The sequence below is a fragment of the Gigantopelta aegis genome, chromosome 4 (genome assembly GCF_016097555.1).
Source record: "Gigantopelta aegis isolate Gae_Host chromosome 4, Gae_host_genome, whole genome shotgun sequence".
Classification (NCBI taxonomy): Eukaryota; Metazoa; Mollusca; class Gastropoda; order Neomphalida; family Peltospiridae; genus Gigantopelta; species Gigantopelta aegis.
Genome location: NC_054702.1, coordinates 102,445,982 through 102,463,934, shown reverse-complemented (window position 1 = coordinate 102,463,934; position 17,953 = coordinate 102,445,982). Strand labels below are relative to the sequence as shown.

The following is a 17,953-nucleotide window of genomic DNA, read 5'->3' as shown; positions in this document are numbered from 1 at the left end:
TAAATGTGTAATAATGTTGAAAATAAAATGTGCTTAATCTAGTCATTCTTTCTCGTAGGTATCATTCATAATTCTTGAAGTAAAATGAATCTTTAACATTGCAATATTGTTGAAAATAAATGTTTATTTTAGCCGCAGTGCTTAATCTAGTTATTCTTTCTACTGGGCATCGTTCATAATAAAATATTTTTTAAATCTATTGTTGATTATATTTGTTTGACATCTCTCCGCATTGTAAGCTACGGTTATTTGGTATCCAAAATTATTGTTATCATACTTTTTGGAGAGATAGTCTACCCTTAAGGAAAACTAATATGGGATATTTTGTATACATTTTCCACACACATAGCAGTACATATCACAGCCTTTAATGTACCAGCCTTACGTATCTTTAATGTACCAGCCTTACGTATCTTTAATGTACCAGCCTTACGTATCTTTAATTCCAAAATTACACATAATATTACAATCTTCCTTTAGAGCGGTAAATACGGTTTTCATATTTTGTTCCGTTTTGGGTTGTTGTTTTTTCGGTTGTGATATATAAATTACTACCTTCATAAATTTTTTTATTTCCGCAGACAGTGCCCTAATAATAAGTGAGCACCCTGCCCTCCTCAAATCCTAGCTAGAACACTGATACACATATATATGAATATTCGAATCAGCTCTAAATGTATAGTTACTTTTACTGAAGTATGACAGTTAAACATTCCGTTATAACAGAGACTTTGACATGTGGAAAACAAACCCAATGGTGTATGGTCTTAGCGGGGTTTTCTTTTGTAATTGGTCAATAAACGTACATGTCATGAAAAATACACAAATGATAGGAAAAAAGCGACCAATGACATAATGTACTAATATAAAACACTAACACAAATCACAACCAAAATATAAACCATGAAAGGAATATACAACGATAAATGTATGAAAACGCGTGATAGCAATGCTTTATAGTATACTGCAACTGTGCATACAGCGCTGCAATGCATCTATAATGTATAATATATAGCTGATAGCTCTGAACTGAATTGTAGCAGTGTATGTACACCTTGCATTAGTTGATCGTGATAAGCTAACAGCGCATGGGTAAGTAATAGGTGTGCCTGGAAGAAAATCAAATGATGACGATTAGTACTAAACGCTGGTGCAGCTTGAAAGCGTTGATGGTGTTCCCAGTATGCCTCACTTACCCGAAACCGGTTTGGGTTTGGATTTCACCTGAGACACGGTGTTTGCTGACGTAATCATTGTTTTATTGCTCGCGCCTTTAGAAAATAAAGCGTTGTTCAATGTGAAAACAAATTATTGTAAATAGTGCATGGTCATAAATGGATGGGTCGATGAACGGACGGATGGATGTACAGGTAGCCAGGTGGACGCGTGGATGGAATAATGGATACTGAACCAGAATGTGTGGTTAAAAAGACAGTGCTATTATAGTACAAACTGGTCCAAGTTAATCAAGATTGCCATTCTACTGATTGAATCCTAATGACAATGCTGTTCCAAATTAAGATAGATAGATAGATAGATAGATAGATAGATAGATAGATGGATAGTCCTTCCTAGCCTCTATTAACAGGTTGGTTTTGTAAATAATTTCAGTTTGGAAATAAGAAAAGTAAACGTGTTTTGGAAATAACAAACACAAACAAACACCATTTGATTGTGCAGTTTAGAAAACAATCGGCTCACAAATAAATAACTTGTAGTAAATACCATAGTAAGAAAACGGCGTTCCCTGTGGGAAGGACTATAAACAGATAGTGAGGATACAATGGTTACGTTACATTTCAATCAGCAATGTCATATTTCAACAAGTCATTCTAGGATGTCGTTAAACATGCATTCGTTCATTCTCCAAAGAAAATAACGTCGATTGTAACACAATAACACCCGGTGTGTCCATGCAGTGTGCTTAAAACAGTTTGTACGTTGCTGAGTGTGGCACACAAATAGTAAATGATGACTATCAAAGTGTGCTAGCGAGGCGTTCATGGCAAAGTGAAATGGCACGTGCTAGCTAAGCATCACTGAAGTACAGAGCCAAAATGTTGTATGACGCAATGAACACTATAAAGATAATTTTCACGCAGTACGTGTTGGCAATACCAGCGTGTAACTGTTTAACCCCTGTAATGTATTTAAAATGCAGTGGGTGCTAAATAAAGCTGTTTCAGAAAAAATTAAATATTTTTAAAGGCAATTGTTTTCAATAATAAATCAAGCACACTCAGCAGGCATAAAATAAAATGTAAATGTCTTTAATTTTCCAAGCCGTCGGTACAACCTAAGCAAAAAGCGCGTTCCGTGAAGTATGATGATGAACAAAGGCTGATGCTGATGCAAGCGGTCAGTGCTGATGAAATCTCGATGCTTACCAGAAACAGATTTAGGTTTCGGTTTCGTCTGGACTTTAGGTGGAGATGGTATCTTCTGGGTTACGGGTTTAGGTGAAGAAGGGATCTTCTGGGTTACGGATTTAGGCGGAGAAGGTGCCTTCTGGGTTACGGTTTTGGGTGGTGAATGTTTTGCTTTTTCGCTTGGGCCTTTAGAAAATAAATAAGTATTTGCGTTGAAATGTTTTGTTACCACATCATACAATTTCAAAAATATCATTTCAAGGTGTTAGATGTTTTCAAGAGAATTTATAAAGTTTTGATTGCTTTGATAAACAGCTATACGCTCTTTGTGTCTGCAGTTAACACCCGTAAACATTTTGAAATATTCAAGATGATGTCTTATGGAAGCCATCCTGATTATCGTCTTAAATATTTAGAAATACTCAAGGGAGTCACGTTTGCACCATTTGGATCTTCAATTAGCATCTTCCAAAAGATGCAAAATCCACAACGAGCAATTGTGGGTACCGAAATGCAAGCTTTAATGTCCTGGCAAACAGATTAATATACTTTTCATATGATCCGTTTTAAAGTCTTAATATAGTTGTAACAGGTTTTGATTGTCTTTGTGCAGTTGTGTTTATCTAACTCAAACAAACTAATTTAACCCAATGTCAGTGATGACCTAGTTTTAGGACAAGCTGAAACACAATGTCAGTTGGTGTTTAGTATAATCTGAAAATGACATTAAGCAAAGTAGCTGGCATGTACTAACAACCATTCAAAAGACAATCAGTTAAGATTTTATATCTTGTCTTCTAAAAGATACAAATAAAATCCGGTAAATTTCGTATTCTGGCCACATGGACGGGACATTGTCATGACAATATTTGTAGCAATTGCATATAACCATTAAGGTAAATTAAAACATTTGCTTTGCACACGAACACACGAATATACGAATATACGTAATATAAAACAAAAATGTCTTCTGTACAACAAATAGGGTTACGTTCAACACCGTATTGTTTTCTGAAAGTTCTCCCTGGACAGGAAGTGATACAAAATCATCTTTTAAGTCATGACAAATATAATCTGTTTTATATTAGATCCACATATGCATAAACAAACAAACACACACACATACACACACACACACACACACACACACACAACGCACGGCACACACACGACACACGACACACGCGCGCGCAAACAAACAAACATAGAGATAAATATTCGCATATTATAATTATCGTATAATAACATTTGGTATATAACAATAAGTATTGAACACAATAAGTGTTAGAAAAGCAGTGAGAACTATGAGTGCAGGACAACATCAATCTCTGAAAGAGAGTTAATACCGTATATAAATATCGCCCTGTACAACATGTTAAAACAAACCAATGTTTTGTTAGTTTTGTGCACAAAATACTAAATGATCGCTGCAGTGGTTACATTGACAAACAAAGGTTGATGCCGTGCTGAAACAAAATTAATATCTGCATTAGTGATTGCGAACAGGCGGGTGCTGTACTGTTAATGGTATGATGTGCTCGCTGCTGCATTCTACGTGATAACAAGTATAACTGCATCTTATTTGAAAGCAGTACTGTGTTGCTGAAATAAAGAATATTATAAGCACTGCGGTTTGCGTACAAGCAAGTGTTCTGTTAATCGTGTGCATAACATCAAATCTCTCGGACTAACAATACATAACATTGCGTTTTACAGTATTAGTTTGACCGGCCTAGGTGGAGTAGTGGTTAGGCTATCACACTTAAGGATGGTAGGTATTGGGTTCGTATCCCGGTAACTAAGGCATTCCGTCCGAGCTCCCTCGGACGATCTGCTCACGACTGAGGGTTGTTAGTAAGCAGGGGCCTAATTCACAAAGATCTCTTAAAGTCGTTTTGCATTGCATTGCAAGATGGAGACGGACGGAACCCAGTGGTAAAACGCTCGCTTGTTGCTAGATGGGTATAGGATCGAGCCCCGTCGGTGTGTCCATTGGGCTATTTCTCATTCCAACCAGTGCACCATGACTGGTATATCAAATACCGTGGTATGTGCTACCCCCCTCGGATGGTGCATATAAAAGATCACTTGCTACTAATGGAACAATGTAGCGACTTTCCTCTCTAAGATTATATGTCAAAATTACCAAATGTTTGACATCCAATAGCCGACGATTAATAAACCAATGTGCTCTAGTGGTATCGTTAAACAAAACAAACTTTAACTTTGCACTAAAACTCACACAAAGTTGAGAAAGTTTCGTGAATTAGACCCCCAGAACTGTAGAACAGAACACCAATACTGAATAGTATCGATAGGTCGTGTCTGAAGAATATAGTACAGTCTAAATGTATTATAGTAGTCTTGTGCATTAAGCAGAGATGCATTGTAAGTCATCTTCAAAGCAAAACATGAACACAAACACAGACACATGAGCCTTGAAACGCTGTGAGATTAGTAGAAAGCCTAGGTGCGACAGTTTCGGTACGCCTGCAGCAGGTGCTGAAAGCAAAACATGAACACAAACACAGACACATGAGCCTTGAAACGCTGTGAGATTAGTAGAAAGCCTAGGTGCGACAGTTTCGGTACGCCTGCAGCAGGTGCTGAAAGCTCTATTGATATCTTCGTCACTTACCCGAGACAGAGTTGGACTTTCCTGATGCTGATTTGGGTGGGTGAAATATAGATTTTTCGCTTGAGCCTTTAGAAAACAAATTGTTATTCATCTTACTCCAATTCATGGATCTAAACTGCATGATATAATATGCTATAATCAATAAAGGCTGATACGGCAACTGAACTCATAAAACGCATAAAACGTCACTCCTAATTCCACTGCACAGTATCTTGAGAGCAGTGATACTTTAGGACTGGCAAAAAGGCTTAGATCGATTTTAGGTGTAAAGTATGATGCCTTAGTAAATACTGAACGCAACTGGTTAGCAGGTATCGGTGGATGGCAGAAACTGAACAAGGGCACTGTAGTAAGGGTGAATTAGTTTCAGAAGTATGATGCATTATTCTCTGTTAGATATTATAGTGCATTCTGCAGTACAGCTGATTCACTGACAGCTTGCACGTCACAAAAAGTGGTTATGTTGGTTTTAAAATAATACATATCTAAGTAATAATTATATGTCAAGGTAATTGTGCTTTTACCTTCTATAATTAAAAAAAGTTACAGGAGATAGAACGAATTTGGTTTTTAATAGTAATTTGTTGTTATCATGAAAACACTTCTGTAAAAGCAATAATTGCACCCTAAATCCACCCTGGTGATTACCCCCATATACACCCCATCCCAACCTACCCCACTCCACTCCCTAATGTACCTTTGACATTTTTCTAGTCGACCACTTGTACTAACTCCTAAACTAGGCCTCTTTTCAGATTTAGTTGGAAGGCTATAAAGATTTGTAGTGTAGTAGTTTCCATTTAAAGAAAGCCCAGCCAATTATAGTCACAGAGATCATGTATGATCTATACCCCTGTCATTTATACCCATCTAACATATTTTTTGGTATTGGGTATTGTTTTTAATCATTATGATGTCATGCTGGAGGTACAACAAAATTATTAATACAAATAACCATCAGTGCTGAGTAAACTAATTAATAAGAATGTTCAATGAGCTATGTACATACTTGATCCTGATGAAGATTTTGACGAAGACCCTAACGATGATTTTGATGATGATCCGCTACTGCTGCTACCTGTGTTTCGTCCGCCGCTGCTTCTGCCACTGCCGCTGCCACCCCTACTTCCACGGTCTATGATTTGCTTTACACTTTCAACTCCTTTGGCTGTTAGTAAAATTTCATGAACTGTTCTGATTATCGGGAACGTGACTCCTCCACAATGGCCGCCGAAATCGTCCATTTCAACTGACCATAAAAATGCCCCAGCAAGATCACGTTGCATAACGTTTATAGCCTAAAATACAAAGAAGTGACATTATTATGAATCGTGACTAAATAGATTAATACACATCTCAGTCTACATATCCAGCTAAATTATACTTTAATTTATGAACACACTAATTTCTCCACCATTTATGTGTACATAATGTGTACAACAATATAAATAGTATGTGCATTATAACAAATATATTGTTGTCAAGCATGCTATATTAAAAATATTATGTTGAATATCAGCATAGCATCTCTACATTGTTTTAGTTCCAACATGTATAAACAAATTAATTCATCCCTCACCTATTTTATGTGTTTAATTAAAGTCGGTGGATTATTTCGCCTTTGATTTACTGTTCAGTTTGAACTGTGGTTCATGTTCATTTTTGACCTTAGACACAATCATTATTTAACACATGACAGAGATGACATTATGAGCTGTTGGAATGCATGTACGGTACTAAATGTACAACTTTCAGGTAAAATTATTTGCGATATTAACAAAAATGTAAATATATATATGCTAATGTTTGGTCTGTAAAACTATCTGATATTACCAAGAATCGAAATAAATATATATTGTGGAAAAGTTGATAACGTTTGTCGGTTTATTTTATGTTTCAATTGGCTGTCCGATTGTGTTTCATTGCTATTTCAGTCAGCTATTTCGTCAATAAAGTAATCAAAAGAGAAAACCATGTATCTGCAAGAGAATCGAATCTGAACGACAAAATCAGTAACATTTTGAAAATCATTTGTCTGTACAAGGCGAGAATAAAAAACAAGTGTTGACAGTCGTGATTGCCACCTCCTCCTTTCTCTGGATGAGAACTGCCACCTCATCCTTTCTCTGGAGGACTGCCACTCCCAAGATTGGTTAGACACATTTAAACCATACAAAGACCGAACTCTGTGTTCCATAGTCCAAATAACGCACGTTAATCTCGGTGACGCGTGTTCGACTACTTACTTTAAGTGCAATGCTGTCCGGAGACTCGAACCCAACCCATTCTCCTTCGCCGTGGCAGTATGGCACCTTCTGGTCCGAGATCCAATTTACCTGCCAGCTGTTGTGTTGGATTTTCTCACATATCTACAGTAACCATAAAACACGTTTGTTATGACGTCTACAATCTGTGGTCATATTCTCAATACCATTTCGTGCGCATGAGAAAAAACACCAATGTCATATTAACAGTTTCAATGAATACAATACTACCGGCACCGTCATTTTAAAACATGCTAAATCATCATAATTTAGTGAGGTAAATGAACTATGTCTACTACAGCGGAGGTTGTTTGGGATTTTCTCCTAATAATAATAACAATCCATATAACTTTCAATCTAATTAAAATTAGCTCCACTGGTTAATTACTATTACCTGTGGATCTAACAGCACCCCGTTGGAGCTCATGTCTAGTTGACCTTTCATTCGACCAATCAAAACCGTACTTGCAAAATCATGCCAGTGATTTGAAAACATTCGGGATTATGCCGAAGGTATACAAAATGATTCGAGTTAATTACGAAGTATGCCGGAAACTAATTTCAATATAAAATTTTATATAAAATTCGTTTCAAGACGAAAAAACCCAACCCGTGATGGTATAACCATAAAATCTGTTTATACTAGTATACAATCCAGAGTTTATTACTGCACTTTCCCCCCTATTTTTAAATGTTGAAATAGACCAACATAAATAGTATCGCCCGATATTTTTAGAATTTGTATGCTCCCGAATAACGCTATAAAAGGCGAAGTGTAATTGGTCGATAATTAAATTGTTATTTATAGATGAAATGTCACATGGACATGGGAGTCCACGCAATGCTGTTAGATCTACTGGTAGACCAGTAGAGCTAATTTTAATCAGATTGTATAAGTTTCTACTGAAGTAGGTAAATTATAATTAATCAATATTACGATTACTGCTGCTATATCCATTTATAAAAATATAAACAAAATGAGCTGTCTTTAGTATAGACCACGTGAAATACTTTGCATATGACTTCGTAAAATGTAATGACTTTTAAAGTAGTGGAATAAACTTAATAGTAATTTAAAACAGCATTGTTACAAGGAAATACATCTAAATGTAATTTAAATAGCATTATTTCATATTCAAAGTATGGCCACAGCAGCGAAATAAACCTAATAGTAATTTAAAATATATGTAGTATTATTTCATATTCAAACCATAGCTACTGCAGTTAATCGACAGAATGGATGGAAACGGAATACTTGTTTACCGACACTTCAGAGCATTATATGCAACGTATATTGGATGTTTAACATCATTTTTACGACACTTGGTCGGGTTAATGAGAGAGGAAACTCACTGCTGCCACTTAGGCTACTCCTGCCGAATAGCAGCAAGGGATCTTTTAGGTTCAGTTCCAACAAGAGGGTAGGGCATAGTGCCCCCCCCCCCCCCAATCACATCCCTCACCTTCATATTTTCATGTCGCCTCATAGCACGACTCATAGACTCATAGTTTGCCCCCCACCCCTCCTCTCAATGGGGGTGCCCGCATTATTCCTGGCTACGCCTGTCTCGGAGACATAACAAACAGCACATAATACGACCTTTTATATACCAGTATTGTTTTACTGGTCGGAAAGGGAACAGAATCGATGAAGGCAGCCCATACTTGTTAAAGATAAAGCCAGTAAAAGACAGCACATTACTTCATATAAGGCTAAAATCCCTGATTCTCCGGTGTATTTGCCAGCGGCGTTTCCCCCTTCAGCTGGTGACCGCACTCCACTGTTGCTGGGGTCCGACAACTTCCAGCCGAGTCCGTATGTCGCCATTCCTACGATCAGCTTGGATTTGGGCACGCCGTAGTCAAGCCAGTGAGAAATAGACCATTGCTGAAAATCATATCAAGCAAAAATATAGATGACGTCTGAAAATCGTATTAAAAGAAGAGTTTTAGTCTGTTACTGAAAATCATATCACGCAAAAATATAGCTGACGTCTGAAAATTGTATTAAAAGAAGAGTTTTAGTCTCTTACTGAAAATCATATCACGCAAAAATATAGCTGACGTCTGAAAATTGTATTAAAAGAAGAGTTTTAGTCTCTTACTGAAAATCATATCACGCAAACATATAGTCCATTTCTAACTACAATATCATATCAAATAATAAGTTAGATCATTCATAAATATTATATGGAAGAACAATATATTCAAATATAACTTTCAATAGTTTTATTTTTAATTTATATATTTTTAATTAAAATAAATTTATAATAGAAATTGCTTTCATTTGTAGGGTTTTTGAAAAAGATATGCTGCACGTACATTTTTTATTTAACAGACCCCACTAATGAGCAGGGATTTCACGTTTATATAAACATTACAATCAAATGCAAAAGAAAAACGATGCGGAGGATGATACCAGGGAACCATCATGCCTCATACTTTAGGTTAACAAAAATCATCGTTTTGTATGTGTTGGTCTATATGCTCTTTTCCACTTAGTCCCCCTCCTCCCACACAACAAATCCTGGATCGGTCTATGTGCTCTGTTCCACTTAGTCCCTCCTCCCCCACAAAACAAATCCTGGATCGGTCTATGTGCTCTGTTCCACTTAGTCCCTCCTCCCCCACAAAACAAATCCTGGATCGGTCTATGTGCTCTTTTCCACTTAGTCCCCCTCCTCCCACACAACAAATCCTGGATCGGTCTATGTGCTCTGTTCCACTTAGTCCCTCCTCCCACACAACAAATCCTGGATCGGTCTATGTGCTCTTTTCCACTTAGTCCCTCTTCCCCCACAAAACAAATCCTGGATCGGTCTATGTGCTCTTTCCCACTTAGTCCCTCCTCCCCCACAAAACAAATCCTGGATCGGTCTATGTGCTCTGTTCCACTTAGTCCCTCCTCCCCCACAAAACAAATCCTGGATCGGTCTATGTGCTCTGTTCCACTTAGTCCCTCCTCCCCCACAAAACAAATCCTGGATCGGTCTATGTGCTCTTTTCCACTTAGTCCCCCTCCTCCCACACAACAAATCCTGGATCGGTCTATGTGCTCTGTTCCACTTAGTCCCTCCTCCCACACAACAAATCCTGGATCGGTCTATGTGCTCTTTTCCACTTAGTCCCTCTTCCCCCACAAAACAAATCCTGGATCGGTCTATGTGCTCTTTCCCACTTAGTCCCTCCTCCCCCACAAAACAAATCCTGGATCGGTCTATGTGCTCTTTTCCACTTAGTCCCTCTTCCCCCACAAAACAAATCCTGGATCGGTCTATGTGCTCTTTTCCACTTAGTCCCTCTTCCCCCACAAAACAAATCCTGGATCGGTCTATGTGCTCTGTTCCACTTAGTCCCTCTTCCCCCACAAAACAAATCCTGGATCGGTCTATGTGCTCTTTTCCACTTAGTCCCTCTTCCCCCACAAAACAAATCCTGGATCGGTTTATGTGCTCTTTTCCACTTAGCTCCTCTCACACAACAAATCCTGGATCGGTCTATGTGCTCTGTTCCACTTAGTCCCTCTTCCCCCACAAAATAAATCCTGGATCGGTTTATGTGCTCTGTTCCACTTAGTCCCTCTTCCCCCACAAAACAAATCCTGGATCGGTTTATGTGCTCTTTCCCACTTAGTCCCTCCTCCCCCACAAAACAAATCCTGGATCGGTCTATGTGCTCTTTTCCACTTAGTCCCTCTTCCCCCACAAAACAAATCCTGGATCGGTCTATGTGCTCTTTTCCACTTAGTCCTCCACCTCCAAAAAAATAAAATAATTCCGGATCGGTCTATGAGCTCTTTTTCACTTAGCCCTCTCCTCCCCAAAAACAAATCCTGGATCCCCCTGCAAACTGAAAATAAAACTTTAAAACGCAATAGAAATTATGGAGCTGACGCCAAGTAAAACTGACGATACCTGGAAAAGTTCTCTCTGTTCTCCCTCTGGGTCAAGGTGGTGAGGCAGCAGTGGGCTGTGGTGGCCGGTTTCCTTCTCCCAGCCGGAGCCGTGGTAGTTGTAGGTCATAAGCAACATGTAGTCGATGTATCTATCAACACAAGACACGTCATAGATCATTGTACGTATAGCAATATTACATCTGTGGTTGTTGGAATGATAGACATGTACATGAAATAGGGTAAACATATTAAATGTGTACATTCCACCAAAGTATGTCCAAGATACTTTTATTTTACAAGCATCCAAAGCGTCATACAGTGAAAATTATTTTCATGTGTCCTTCCTCATGAAATCATGTACGTTGCGATAACATCTGTACAATGTATTAGTGGTTCTTATAAACTAGTTTATAAAACAGAAACGCCTCTCCGATGTAAAACAAGTATAAATATTGCACATCATGTTCTGTATGTCACTGTATTCATATCTGTTGCTATACAAATGTACAACAGATGTACTGTTGAATGAACATACTCAAGATAAAAGGGAAACAAGTAAAAATATAGCAAGAACATTTTCCTAAACTTACTTGAAAATCTCAGTGGGTTCGTAAGCCTTGCTGATGTAGAAATCGCTAGAGGCTGTGGCAAGCGTCAGCATCAGCCTTTCTTTTCCTGATATTGAAGCCTCCTCAGCAAAAGATTCGTAAAGTCCCTGATATTACATAACATAAATAATAAACTCTGAACCAGTAGTGTTGACACGAAGTAAGAAGATCAACGTTGGGGAAAGGATGACCTTGCGTCCATTAAAACAATAGAATAGAACAGAATAGAATAGAATAGAATAGATGTTTAATGACATCCCAGCACGAAAACCATTGAAACAAACTACAAAACGTTCTGCTAAAAATCATATTTGCGTCAAATTGTTGTGTTTATTTATGAAACATTTAACGGAAACAAACAACGTTTTTATGCATTTCTGATTAATAATTACACGGGACTCAGGGGGGATTCAGTGGCGGATTGAGAGGGAACACTGGCTGTGTACCCCACTCCCCGTGTGCTATGTAACAACATTATAAAGAACAATTTTTGTTAAATATTTGCACATTGATATTTGTTTTCTCGTAACAACAGCCTAAGAACGTTTTAATTAACAACCCCATAAGTACCATTTTTATTTGCTACCTCTTTAAGCTAAAAGGCCAAATAAAAGCCAAGTACGTGCTTTCTGCTGACTACAACCTGTACATACCTTCATTAGCTGGGTAAATTTGTATTTGTCATTCAGTGAGCTGCCACGAATTCCTGGAAATTCCCAGTCCATGTCAAGACCATCAAATCCATATCTGAAATAAGAAGACATTTTGTTTGTTTCAATGAGAGGTCACTATCATTTGGCTTGGTGTAATTTATATTTTAAACATTTATAGACTCACCAACGCATCTAAGCTGTAGTCAAAATACTTATTGACACATATCTGTTAAAAACAAATCCACAAACACAAAATATGTTATAACCTTCAGCGTCGTCGGTATGACATATTAAATGTGGGTACATGCTTAGTGGGGGACACAAACACAGTAAAAGACAAAACAGTAAATATTTGGGCCTTGACGTCCCCCACCCCTACCCATCAAACGTCTAGCAGATTTATGATTGTGATTTTTCTGATTAGTCGAATACAATGTCATCTAGACACGTAATAATACGGCCGGTATCAGTTTTGTCAAACCAGGCTTGGGAGTGGCAGTCCTCCTAAAGAGCAAATAGGAAGAATATATCATCCTGTAAGGTAGTTATATTCCTATGGACGCAACATCTGTCAGCTGTTCATGGGGAATACTCTAACGGCCACAGATGCGAGGTATTGTCAGTATAAAGATATAAAATTATTATGATTCAAAGGATAAATAATACGTATTACGATACACCCTACATTATCAGATACTACAGGTGAGTACAATAACATACTTTCTCAGATACTACAGCTGAGTAAAATAACATACTTTCTCAGATACTACAGGTGAGTACAATAATATACTTTCTCAGATACTACAGCTGAGTAAAATAGCATACTTTCTCAGATACTATAGCTGTGTAAAATAGCATACTTTCTCAGGTACTTCACAACATTTGCCGTCCACGCTGTCATGGATTCGGAGTCGGCGATAACAGGCAGGAAGGGTTTTGATCCGATTTTCCATCCACCAACAGCAAGCAGGATCTTTAGACTTGGATTTATGTCCTTTAGTTTCATAGTCCTGGCATACAGTCCTTAAAAAAGACAAAAATAAAACTTGTGATGAGATGGATGTTGACATATATCCAAAAAGAGCATCGCTATATAATGTAATAGATGTATCCAGTATTTAAAAAAAAAACCCACATGTTGCTTTGTGTATTAAACAATTATTGAATTCATGTGCGAAATAAAGGAATTATTTTTCATTTCATAATTTAATCTGTTCTGATGAAGATGTGGTTCAGTCGGTAGTGCGCTCTCGGGGGTCGATTGGGTCGTGGGATCGAACCTAATCCACCCAGCGAACGCACCCGCCACCTCAGTTTCCCCCACCCACCCAGTGCCCCACGACCGGTATAGCAAAGGTCATGGTGCTGTTCTGTTTGTGGGAAAGTGCATACAAAAGACATACATCTTGCTGCTAATGGCAACATGTATCAGGTTTCTTTTGAAGGCTACGTATCAGGATTAACCGAATATTTTACATTGAATACCCGATGATGAGTTAATCAATGTGCTCTAGTGGTATCGTTAAACAAAACAAATCTTAAGTTTTCTGAATCGCTGTCATGATAATGTTTAATTATCAGCTATTAATGCATTTTCAAAGTAAGAACAACAAAATTCGATGCAGCAAGTTGCTTTTTTTTTTCATTCTATAGACCAGGATAGGAGAATGGGTATCACAATAATCAAGATAAATTAATGATGCAGCCAATGATGTGTGGTAGTATTGCGCTAATAACTATTTTAATGTAAAAATAGTTGACTGTAATTGAGACTTTTTCATTCCACACATTTGTTAAGATGACTTTGTCAGTTTACTTATAAACTGGAAAATATCCCCCGAATTGTCGTGTCTAATTCTTTAAACTAATTAGTTGCCTCGTGAAAGTCCTAGCATGCAGGCCACGTCACGTAATGATAAATGTGATATTTGATGTTACTGCGCGGTGATCTGTGGGGCAAAGCCAGTTCATAACTTGTACTGTGGATTCCCCGCAGATCAACTTCCAATGATGACTTTCTGCCGTTGCCAAGACAGTGTTGACGCACGTGGGATTAGCCACGCGAGGATTAGACAAATCCACATGTTAGTCTCTTGTCTAAGCTTGTGTTCCTCGGTTAATGCACGGTGACGAACTGCGTGGAAGACTGTATTACGAATTTCACGACTAAAACCGCCGGTAAACACAGACACTACAAAAACTTTAACCTTTTTCATACATTTGGGGTTACAAAAGGAGAATTTTACAACAAATATGTTGAATTTTACGGCAACAAATATCTTAGAAAACGAAAAGAAAAAAGGAAATGACTGTTTAGTTAACGATATATCACCACATTTTAAACTGCGACTATTTGCTACCAGATATGGCTGGTTTAACATGTGTTCTAGAGAGTAAGAGACGAAATCCTCTTCGCCACAAAGACTACCACCGAAAAGCAGCAGAAGATTTTTGTATATACTTTCCCAACGACTGAACAGTATCGTATTTGTTAGACATGGTCAAATCATGAGAAGAAACTTGCTAGCGCAATAAATATATAAAGAAATAAATGAAGAAGAAATACAGACATAAATAAATACATAAATAAATCAATCAATCAATCAATATAGTAAATAAATAAATAAATAAATAAATAAATAAATATTTTGCGTCATTTTTTCACATTACATAGGCCTAGATCTTGCTTTAAAACATTTTACACAAAACGTTCCAATCTTTACAAAGTAATACTGTATGCCCTATGTTTGTTCGTGTACATTATCATCATCATCATCATCATCATCATTATCATCATCGTCATTATCATCATTATTACTATCATTATTATTATTATCGTCATAGTCGTCGTCGTAAATAAACAACTTAGGCAATTAGAAGCTGAAATCATTACTGGTAGTTATGTCTTCTTTACTAGTACTAATATTTTGACAGTATACATCCTTGGTTTATTATTTCTTTTCGAGTTACGGGGTTAGCCGTGAGGTTAAAATCGCGAACTAACAAACTGTATGTGAATCGGTGCAATCTTGCTAACATGCACTCTGGGTTTTTGTGTTAATTTGATTTTTTTAAACCGAGGCCAAAATTAAATGTTCACAGCAAACTGCTTATCTCAGCGAACGATATTTTGACAAGACTTGATCTAATCGTAATTTAAACGAGAAAGGTCATAATATTACTCCATACCCGTAGAACCAACATGATGCCAACTGATTAAATGATGAGATTAAAACAAAGACTAACTGACGATTCTGCATGGACCCAATGACCTCCAGATGCTATATGAATTGTGTACATACCGTCGGGCCCAAGATCATTCCAGTTATTTGGCGTTAGGTCCTTGCCATCCTTTGTGATGTCCACAAAAGCAAATATCAGATGTGTGCATATGAACGGATCTATATGCTCCGGCCAGAACTTGCCAACACTTGGTCTGCCGTTCGCCGAACTGCTGTAGTAACAGAAGATCTTCTTTCCTGTGGTGCCTTGATAGGGCACAGGATCTGTGTGAAATTGAAAAAAAACCGTTAGCTTTATCCAATACTGTATTGTAACCGCCACTCTCCAGTGACACCTCTTTTCCTTCACCGCCTTTTTATATTTGCTTGTCGCCCCTTAACACATGTAAAACAAACTAATAGACATTGTGGGTGCCCTCATACCCCCCTGTGGGTACCACCAAATAAAACAAAATCCTCACTCACTCACACATACATAGCGTGGTTGTTTTCCCACCCCTATGTGGGTACCACCCAATAAATAAACTTCTGTCTCACGCATCACCGCACTATACCATTGGAGTGTGCATTGCAATCTACGTTGCAGCGCCAGCAGACTTAAATCTGAAATAGATTTCATATTCAACGTTTGCAATATAATCCTTTACCTTTCCGTCTGCTTGATGACTTTGAGGGACCATTGGCGCACATGACCCCGACTCCAATTAATAATCCCAACAAGGCTGCCACGTTATTCATCTTCTGAAATAGTAGAATTAAAACATTAACTCTACTTGGTCCTCTAATAACATTGTCTATAACTTTATTTCTTGCCTGAAATAGAACTAAAACATTAAATGTGAACATTACTGTGTGCTATTTCTTTCTAAAATTCTGCCCCGTGTGTATATCACCAACACATTCGCATGGCTCTCCACAACCCAACATTTTCAAATCTTGCCTGGAGACGAGTAAATGATTAGATACATGTTAATTTAATCAGATGTTTTTTTTGTTTTTTACAAACGACTTAAGAAAACCAAGTACCGTCATAATTATTCTGTCACGCGCGAAACGTTCAAGCCACTGTATTTAGCTTCTACAAACATTAGACAACAAAGAATACACTGGATGTGCAGAGATGAATAGTCCAAGCAAAAATGTTGTAAAGATTCATACAGAAGCACCACACCTTCTTGATAGAGGGGTATTACCATTAAAGTGCTACAGTACAAATGTTCAATCAAATGTTGCTGTATATTCCAGTACTAAAAATCCAGCCGTCATCGTGGCCAGTTAAATACATAAATAATAATAATAATAATAATAATAATAAACCGAAAGAAAGAGAAACTTCTGGTGTAAATCTGTTTTGTCACTCTTCACTAAACGTACCTTTAAAGTGCCTCAATCAAATATTCCTTATAAATTTTCAAAGAAATATTCCTTTGTAATCCAGTTTTGAAATCCAGTACTGTCAACGTGGTTAGTTAAAAAGAACAAACTTGTGAAATCCGTCGCTTCGTCACTAAACGTGCCATTAAAGTACCACAGCACAAAGTTCCAATCAAATATCCCTTTACCATTCAGTGTTTCAAATCCAGTTCTGTCAGCGTGGTCAGTTACAAAACATCTAGCGTAAATTCATCGCCTCTTCACTGAACATATTTATATCTAATATTTGCTATGCCGTCAGTCCGTTTGTTGCCGAAGGATTGCTTAAAAGATTTGGAGTCCAAACGACAAAGGCAAATATCTTCATGGCGACTTGTTTCTGGAAAATAACTTTTCTCTTTCTGTAGTTGGACATTTCGGCTAATCGGCCATGTCACCGCATTGTTGCCATTATCGTGTTAAGAGACATGCACATATAACAATAAAAAAATTTCAGGATGTAACGTGACTTTTTTTTTCTTATGAGATTACTGTCTAAATTAGATGAGTGTAGTAACAGAGTAGAGTGGTTACGACAGAGACTCCATCGCGATGGTTTGTAGAGCTAGCCAGTGCGAGGGATACATGAAGCACACTATACAATAGAAACCATGTATTTCGGAAATGAATCAGAGGGGAAAAGGACTTTTCTGAATCATTATGCGCTTTATGTCGACAATATATAAGGGAGGCCAGTTTTTTTAAATGTATCTATTAATTGTTGAAAACACGCTTCTTGTTCCATTGGCCACAGAATATTGATGTATGTATGTGTGCATGTATGTATGCATTCATGCATGTATGTGTGTATTTCTGTATAAATGGATGGATAGATGGATGAGTGGATGCATGTGTGCACACATGCATGTAT

At 37.6% G+C, this 17,953-nt stretch overlaps 1 protein-coding gene across 1 annotated transcript; it reads right to left on the bottom strand.

The window, feature by feature from the left end:
* Nucleotides 1-4,740: 4,740 nt before the first annotated feature.
* Nucleotides 4,741-17,458, bottom strand: LOC121370117 (acidic mammalian chitinase-like). The gene is made up of 11 exons (XM_041495220.1): nt 17,390-17,458; nt 16,317-16,410; nt 15,730-15,933; nt 13,288-13,450; nt 12,428-12,521; nt 11,820-11,881; nt 11,186-11,366; nt 8,974-9,159; nt 7,254-7,376; nt 6,017-6,305; nt 4,741-4,871 (listed from the first exon to the last, which is right to left on the bottom strand). Exons 1-11 carry the CDS (start codon nt 17,456-17,458, stop codon nt 4,741-4,743), a joined length of 1,596 nt encoding a protein of 531 aa, XP_041351154.1.
* Nucleotides 17,459-17,953: the final 495 nt, after the last annotated feature.

Coding starts and splice junctions, on each gene's coding strand:
- LOC121370117 (XM_041495220.1), bottom strand. CDS start 17,458: ATGTCCAACTACAGAAAGAGAAAAGTTATTTTCCAGAAACAAGTCGCC. Junction 11,367..11,819: donor AAAGAAAGGCTGATGCTGAC/GCTTGCCACAGC, acceptor CAACAACCACAG/ATGTAATATTGCTATACGTA. Junction 4,872..6,016: donor AAAATCTTCATCAGGATCAA/GTATGTACATAG, acceptor TTTTGCTTTCAG/CACCTGCTGCAGGCGTACCG.